Below are 9,344 nucleotides of genomic sequence, written 5' to 3'. Positions count from 1 at the left end.
CGTCATCAGTAGCGACTTGAAGCACAGAACAAATGATGCTCGAGATGGTTCAAGTTCGTATAGCAACAGGCGTGACCAGAGTGGTTTGAACGGCTGCTGTACTGCGATGTGGAAAGCAAATGGAAAAACTACCACATTATCACTTTTCCTGGATAGTCTCTTTCCAAAAACAGAAGATCGCATTAAGTGGAGGAACTGTTTTGGAAGAGATTGTGGACCTGTCGTCTGACAGATTACTGATGAATGAATGAAGTAGTTCATACCCTTAATTATATAATTTTGACGAGGGACGTACGGTTACAGTAGTTTGTCTTCAGACAAATATAATGCATGCTCTTCTATCAAATTAAGATATAATATAAATTAAATATTAGTAACATTAATGCTAGGCCGCGCCATAGCTCAAGCGGTTAGTCGCTGGCTTCCCACCGCGGCGGCCCGGGTTCGATCCCATGTCTGGTCAAGTGGGATTTGTGGTGGACAAAGTGGCGCTGGGGCAGGTTTTCTCTGAGTGCTTCGGCTTCCCATGCCAATCTTCATTCCACCAATTGCTCCACAATCACCCTCACCTATCATCTGGGGCTGGTACAATAGGCCAGAAGTGGCCGCAGTAAAAGGGACTTAGTCTCACCCCACTAGCAATAAAGAAAACATTAATGCTACTCGTAAATGATCTCGTAACCCTATTTTATTTTTTTTAATAAGGAAAGTATTCCAAGAAGTACAGAATGATTCTAAATTATTCTCGTGGTTTCTGTTTATAGACCATGGAAATTCCGACAATAATTTAGAATCATTCCGTATTATCGCTCTGTAACGACAGATGTTTGAGACCTAATATACACATATAAACGGGATAATCCGACTGTTTCATAAATTGCCATATACATTTATAGATGACGTGAAAAGGAAACTGAGGAAGGCTGCTTGATCATATGTTTCGTGACACGACGTGGGAAATATTTCGCGTGACGTCACAGCTATAATGTGTTTCATATAAAAAGAGGGGCTATAATATTTCTGCGTAATTAAAATGAATCGGTCTCTTCATAATAAACAACATAGGAACATGCAACTGCTTTTTGGGGGTTATTTAGGCGTTTTTTTTTTTATTTTATGCTTTATAAACACGCATGTGAATTGCTTTGTTTCTATATTCTAAATTCAAATCAATTCAATTTGTAACGGAGGCCTACAGTTTGTCATTCGTGTGGAGGTCTTATACATCAAATCTAATGTTTTCAGAGTTATATTGTTTTCTAAGAACTTCAAAAGAAATATAACGTACTGTATTACAGAGGAATAATGCGCTCAATATTCCTAATGCATATTACTTTCTTGCCGGAAAGGAAAAAGGACAAAATATTATATAAATTCGTGCTGAACTATTTCTGAGGAAATAGCTGTAATATAGTCAGATTTATAATATGCTTCGAATCTCTACCAACAATTTAAAGTCATTCACGGAAGCAATTTTAGTGGGAGCAGTAAGGTCGAAATAACTTTAAGAAGAAACTCTTGTCATACTTCAATCACGTAGATAGCCCGAAACCCAGATTACGGGTACATTACAAGCAACAAAATGGCTGAATCTTGTTTACACTAACAGACGTCACAAACAGAAGCTTCAACTCTCCTAACAACACAGGCCCATTATTTTAGTTGACCCTGAACAAATATAAGTACAGGCCCTTAACCCACTAAATGTTGAACATTTTAACATAAAATGTAACGGATTATATTAGATGTTCTTTACATATTAGAAAAGAACGCCTTATGTGAAATTCAAGGCTCTCTGCCTGTCTGTTTATCTGTGACCTAGTATCACCGCCTGAACTGCTGAATAGATTTTCTCAAAATTCGATACTGGAGAGTTTCACTAAACGTTCAGGTGAAATTCCTATTTTGCGGCTGTAATGAATCAAAATATAACCTGGTTTTCATAAGGTCATAAATAAAATTTCCCATAAATCCATAAACCCTTCCACAAGTTATTTTGAAATTAGATATGGTAGCCTTCCACTAATAATCATTTCATTGTTCCTATTATCATAAGTATATAAAAAAGAAAAAAACTGTTCCTGTGCTTAACTAATTATGCACTACGCCATGAAGATGTATGGCGGAGTGGACATATAGATCAACATTTTCTTGACCTTGGCACTAGTTGGTGAGTGGTCAGCTTAACGCCTCGGCGGCTTTACCCCCGGGGAAAGTGCTCCCAGTACCAATTGGATAGGAGGTTTGGTGAACCCCAGAGTTGGTCTGGACGACGTGGAGAAGAGAAAATTCTTGACCCTACCGGGACTCGAACTCCAACCTTTCGGTTGTCCAGCCAGTAGCCAGTTGCTATACGACTAATATGTTCAAATAAGTTTAAAAAATAGCAGGTGATAGTTTTGTATACTTCTTCCTGTAGGAATATAATATTTCCATTCTTATTTATGTACATATATTCAGGTTGATGAAGACCACAGGTGTTCAGTTTGAAATGCCCACACTGGTAGGGTTGATTCCACTGCATTGAAAAATCGTACCGTATTAACTCGTATAAAATATTTAGACATTTACAATCAATTCTTATTGTCTTCTCATCTGTCTCCAGAGATGAAAATTCTCAGCGAATTTCTCTGCGTTTCAATGTCCATACCACCTCCATTTAATTCAAGCTACATTCTCACCCAATTACTGAGCTAATAATACTCAAATGACCGATCTGCGTACGTTACTTCATTACATTATATCAACTTCGTACTTATTATATATCAGATGAAATGATCGGATAATTGATATGAAGTGAAATATAAAATATAATTTTACCTGTAGTTTTGTAGTTTTGTAAGAGAACGTATAGAGTGACGACGTTTGAAAACAGGGTGCTGAGGAAAAAATTTTGATCACAGAGAAAAGAAGTGACAGAAGATAGAAGAAAAGTGAACAGTTTGAAGCGTCATAATATGCACTCTTTGTCAGATATTAGTCTATCAGAATGACGGAATCAGCGACATTTATATGAAACGGAATATAGAACAAATGGAAGGCAAAAGGAGTGCATAAAAGTTTTGGTAGGAAAAGGTGAAAGAAAGATACTAATTGGAAGACCTAAGTGTAGGTGGAAAAACAATATCATAATTTATCTAAAATGAATAGGATGGGAGGCTGTGGACTGGATTCGTCTGGTTTAGAGCAGGGATCAGTGACAGGCTCTTGTTAAATGTGAATAGAATGAGTTCCATAAAATTCTGGACATTTCTTGAGTCGTTGAACAACCATTATCTAAATTATCTAATAAAAACTGGCTTAGCTCCATGAGGTGGTTAGTTAGTTAAAACTGGTAAGGATTGGTGAGCCGGTCACGGTAGCCGAGCGGTCTAAGGCATGCACTGTCTTCGCTCGCTCGGAAGCCGGGATCGTGGGTTCGAATCCCACTCAGGGCATGGATGTTTGTGTGCGTTTTTCTGTGTTTGTGTACAGGTAGAGGCCTTGCGACGAGCTGATCACCCGCCCAAGGAGTCCTACCGTATGTGTAAGATCTAGAAAAACCGAAGTGAAACGGAGAAGTTAATGGAGGTAGGCCTAGGCCCACTGGGGCTGTAGTGCCAAGGAATAAAAAAAAAAGGATTGGTGAACAGTATAATTTAAATTTTCACCCAGATATATTGAAAAAATTCAAGTCGTCCAGACCGGCTCTGCGTTCCACCCAACCTCCTATCAAATTGGTATTGGTGGTTCTTTCTCCGGGGGTAAAGCGCCGGGGCGTGAAGCTGATCGCTCACCTCTAGATAGTGCCGAGGTCAAGAAAATGTGGACCTATACATCCACTCCCTCATACACCTTCATGGCGTAGTGCTTCATTAGTTAAGCACAGGGACAACTTTACTTTTTATATTGAAGAATTCACGAAATCTTCAATACACGTACAAACATGCGGTGCCCCTTCCTAGTCTCAAAGAGTACGAGTATATTTCAAAGGCAAAGCAGAAGTGTAACTGATTAATATAACCTGCCCGATTAGAAGAGCAAACATATATCATATTAATCTGTCGTTACGTAATTTGATCTACTTCCCACTCAACATCTTACACATTCGGAGAACATTAATTTGGCAGGTAATTAAAGTCCTTCATAACGTATTTCCCAACGCTGACATGTATTTATTTGCATAACTAACACATTTCAGAAGCTATCTGATATGTCATCTCCGGAAACCTTTGTGCCGCCTTTGAAGGCCAGTGTAAATTAAAGAGAAGACAAGCAGGAAGGGAAGACTAGACATATCTCATTTTAAGGGGAAGGACGACGTTAGAAATTCGCACGATGTATGAATCATTCGTAAACGCTTCTGTCAAAACGATAATAATAAATCTTGAGCATAATTAAAACGCCAGCTCATAAAAATTCCATTACGATCCCACCATCCCTTCGCTATAATATTCAAAAGATACGACGTTACGGTTCCTGATTGTAACCTTCACAGTCGATACAGCCTTTGCTCTTGCATCTTTCCAGGTAGAGCACGTGGCGGTGCAAAGGAGATATCTGAAGACGCTCTGAACTTGAGAATGAGGTGACTTCAGAGTGACACCAACCAATAGATCTTCAGTCAAACAAAATGAACAAGGGTCTTGTGTTCCTGTGTTACTTCCTGTACGGTGAGTTAACCGATTCCATATGAAACTCTTCTCGACAATTCATGTGTGAAAGTGATATCCCACAAATTAACTTGAGTTACCAACTTTCAAGAACAAAATATCTTCCACACTTTGAACACGATTTTCTTTATGCCCCAGTTTCGTCGCCATTTATAGGACTGTCACGTTTTAGTTACACATGGAACTGGAAACAAAAATTTCGTTATGTAGGATTTGAGATTCTCTTAACGGTGAATTCAAGAATTCTGTCTTCTAGGATATAACGCCGTGTAGTCCACTGAAAGTCAGCAGACGTTTCGGAGGAAAATACCGCTTATTTCTTCAAGGCCGAAGAATAAGCAAAACAACAGACCAGCATACAGCACTTACCATTCAGAGCTCTGCTTGATGCCTACTTTACGCTAGCTTCTTGCTTGTCTTATTTTTCGACCTTGAAGATGGAGGCGATATGCTACTCCGAAATGTCGGCTGATTTTAAATGGACTACACGTCGTGATATCCCAAAAGACAAGACTTTTTAAACATATCTTTTACTGGTACTGTATTCTGGAATGTATTTTAAGTTGCTTTTTAACGATGCTGCCAGTATCAAAACTATTTAGCGTTGATGATAGAACGATTACTTAACGTGGAGCAGCTGATGGAATGGGGAGGCTTTCTAGTATGACGTTTCAGATGAATGTACTGCCTCCATCATCATGTTCCAAACGAAAACCAAGCAAGCAATCAGCAAGAATAAGTAGCAAGCAAATGTAATAACATTTCATTATCCGTATTTTCGAATGTTAGTCCTTAGAATTTTAAGGACTCCTCAAAACACCCCTGATGTCTTGCTAGACTCGCTGTTCCATCTGGCTACATATCAAAGCAACATTATATGGAGACAGGTAAACTCTTACTAAAATGTATCTGCTTGTCTCATCTATATAGACCGCCTCTGTGGTCTAGGACCCACAGATCTAGAGGTCCGGGTTCGATTCCCAGCGCGACCAGATTTTCTGAGAAAGTAGTGGGTCTGGAACGGGGTCCTCTCAGTCTCGTGAGGATAATTGAGGAGCTATTTCAAGGATATAGGGGCTCCAGTCTAGAAAACCGAAATTAACTGCCGTGGGGATTCGTTGCGCTGACCAAGCGACACCCTCTATCCTCTAAAGTTTGCAGTAACTTCGCCGACAAGCGACGGTCGCTCGGTCGGTGCGAACTCAAGCCACGGAGCTTGTTTCTGCAAGCCCCTACAAGACTCACGACCAGTAATTTTATTTTGTCTGAACACTTACGGTTATAGTCCTTATGCAACATCCTCTCTGATGAGAGGATGGGTCTGTCGTTTACAATATCTGCAGGCCCTCGCCAGCGCAGTCATTCTCATGTTCGAGTCCCGCAGGGCTCATGACCACATTTTACTCTCTCAGATTCGAGATTTCCCCAACCTGCAGAGCCAGGTCCCCGTGTTTATATCACCCAGGGACAGGGTGACCCAGTTATAACTCCAGGCACTCGGTTCCATTTTCGTCGCCTCCTAGGGCTCGCAGGGCTACGGTGGAAGTATTCGACGCCTCTTCCACTCGAATCTTAGCCAGTTCTCTACAGTATTATGTATGTATGTATGTATGTAGGTATATATATAATCTGTTGACGAAAGTTTGTTAGATAAACCGAGAACAAATCCATGAACTGACTGGTGAACCGGTCAAGTACTAACTATTCCTGCTTTCTATTCGAGAAGTTCTGGGTTCAAATCTCAGCCAATATATCAGCGATCCTGAGATTTCCTTAATTCTCTTTTTGGCATTTTCCAGCACAAAATTTCCAATTAGGCAACACTGATTAGTTCTGCTCATTATTCATCAGCAATTTTGCCATTTTATGCTATATTATCTCAGCTGTTGAAATGACCTTAAGTACATCATATATAGAAATAAGAATGTGTGTAGGATGTGCTCTGAAAGATTTCTAATGGAACCTGCGTAGCAGTGAGAGCAGCTAAGTCCTTCAGATGATCCAGTGCAAGGCAAACAAAGCGCTTCCTGTTACTTCTAGCCGCTTGCATCGCTGACTGACAATCTCGTTACGAAAGATGACTGAATATAACAGCGGTTTTGGAAGGAAGGAGTTTAACATAAGCAGAAATTGCTGTTGAGGAGTCGGCTGGTCTGGTTCAAATCCAAGTTAAAACAGTACATCTTATTTGTAATTTCATAAAGATATGTTGAAGTCACGTCGGAAACAATGTGTTATGCAAACGAACGGTTTTCTCTGTATATAAAAATGCTTTATGTTATAATCTAGCACAAGTTAATTACTGAGAATCACGGAGAAAGACACACTTTCTCTTATTTTGGATGTTGTGATATAATAAAAGGCACTGGTATGCCATGTTTGCTAGAAACGTTACGTCTGAACTTAAACTCAAAGGCAGAAGGTGACACTTTTAATTACTTGCAGGTCTTTAATGACTATTAATAGTAGGCCCGTATCCGCGCGGAGCTAAAGCGTACTAAGGAAGTAATAATAGGCAAGAAATTCTGAAAATACCTTCCGATGCTTCCCTTTAAATTTCTCGATTTATACACGCAGGCTAAATGAAATAATGAGATTTGCTGTACTAGTTACTTAATTTTGTTTTGAGTTGCCGTGAACTCTTCATATTCTCATTATCTTTAAACTGTCAGACGTAACCTCAAAATTTCGCATTAACGCTGCTTTCATAATTCTTATAGCATAACAATTTATTAACAGTTATATCTATGGTTTATTTTGCAAATTCATTTACAGCAGTCCACTATGTATCGATACATCCTTATAAATATAGAATTTTGCAACGGGCTGATCCCCGTCGAAGGAGTCCTGTTGGGTAATAGATCAAGAAACTGAAAAAACGGCCAAGGCTCGTCAAAGGGCTGTAGAGCCATAGATAGATAGATAGATAAACAGACAGACAGATAGATAGATAGATAGATAGATAGATAGATAGATAGATAGATAGATAGATAGATAGATAGATAGAAATAGGTAGTTTCGGTTTACCATAGTAAACTTAAAATGTCGAAGCGTTAAAACGTTATACTAAGGTAATTTAAGTAGCAGGACAAGAACGAGCGAACAGTCTTTGAATGTATCATGCCCATTCTGCAAGCACAGATACGATTTTGATGTAGGTAAGTAAAGCATACATAATATTTGACATGGTATGTAATGTAGTTCGCCGATCACAACGGCCGCGCGGTCTAAGACATGAACTTTCTTCGTCCGCTCTAACGCTGGGATCATGGTTTCGAATCCCACTCGAGGCATAGATATCTGTATGCGTTTATTCTGTGTCTGTGTTGTTTTGTGTGTGTAGGCAGAGGCCTTGCGTTGGGCTGATCCCCCGTCCAAGGAGTCTTACAACATTCCGCCAGTGAGACACAGTTTCCATTGTTGCGTGTAGGAACTTGTTAACCTAACCGTTGCCTGGCAACGGGTTGATCAAATCCGTTACAATATAATTGGGACTATTTCCACTTTAATTTTTTCGTCGAAACTGTCAAGAACCTCTTATGGCAGGTACCATCTTTTTCTGAGGAAAAAATTCCTTTATTAATAAACGTATTTAATCATTTACAGATGTAAGGGTCATTCCTGGCTTTTCTTTAATTAGTGATGCAATGCCCTTAAGTTGTTGTTGAATTTAGAAAAAGTTATAAACATATATGCATGAATCACAACGCTCTTAATTAAAATGAACCAATTAATTTTACTATTCATCTTTAAATTATTCCATCGTAAGTTGTATTTTTATTTCTCAAAATTAGTCATTGTTTTCTCTGGAATCTCGTACACTATAATAACTAGGATTGTTTTAATATTATTTTCAGCGTACCGTTGGTTTCAATTGGCCTTTTTCTGTTGTATGTATAGCTGAGGATCTATTTAATTGCGGGCTTTGATACTGAAGCTGTTGAAATTTCGTCTTCCGCTACCAGAAAACTATTTGGTTAGTTAGCTGCTTATTCATTCAGATGATGCCACATAAACCGAAAACTTAAAGGGAGAGAAATCTTTGCCCTTGGCAAAAGGATAGGCAGAAAATAGCGGCTGCTCTCAGGAATTACAACTCAAATAAAGACCACGCCTGTAGCATTTCTTGCTTTTCCCCTCAACTTCCTCTGTAATTGCATGCCTCACTAGTCAAGGCTGTTAGTGTTGCATGTTCCATCAACGCAACTGTAGACATGTATCACACGCAAACTGCCACGGTGCGTGAGTCAGAGCTGACCCTCAAAATACATATGTCCGGTTGTAGAGAGCTTATACACAAACCATCGAAAGTCGCAAGTGTGGAGGATTAGCCCTGCTGTTTCGTACTGCACTGTACACCAGTCTGGGGTAATTCTCAAGTATATTCTTTGCAATTTTAAAAACGTTCTGTCACTGATGGACCGCCTCTGTGGTCTAGTGGTCAGAATTCCTGGCTACATATCCAGAGGTACTGGGTTCGATTCCAGGCGCTACCAGATTTTCAGATAAGTAGTGGGTCTGAAACGGGGCCCACTCAGCCTCGTGAGGATAACTGAGGAGCTACCTGAATCGAAAAGTAGCGGCTCCGGTCTAGAAAACTAAAATTAACGACCGTGGAGATCCGTTGCGCTCACCACGCGACACCGTCTCTCCTCTAAAGTTGGCACTAACTTCGCTGACAAGCGGCGGTCG

General features: G+C 39.8%; 1 protein-coding gene across 1 annotated transcript in view; it reads left to right on the top strand.

Annotated features, from left to right (window-relative positions):
* The window catches only part of LOC111869538 (flocculation protein FLO11), a 202,806-nt gene that overhangs the window by 157,001 nt on the left and 36,461 nt on the right, over positions 1-9,344 (top strand). The window contains exon 3 of the mRNA XM_023861154.2: positions 4,510-4,652. Within this exon, the coding sequence (XP_023716922.1) occupies positions 4,613-4,652 (40 nt within the window). The 5' untranslated portion in view covers positions 4,510-4,612. The remainder of the gene's footprint in view (positions 1-4,509; positions 4,653-9,344) is intronic.

Source organism: Cryptotermes secundus, unplaced genomic scaffold (assembly GCF_002891405.2).
Source record: "Cryptotermes secundus unplaced genomic scaffold, Csec_1.0 scaffold196, whole genome shotgun sequence".
NCBI lineage: Eukaryota > Metazoa > Arthropoda > Insecta > Blattodea > Kalotermitidae > Cryptotermes > Cryptotermes secundus.
Note: the sequence above shows the minus strand (reverse complement) of the source record. Positions and strands in the feature narration are given on the sequence as shown.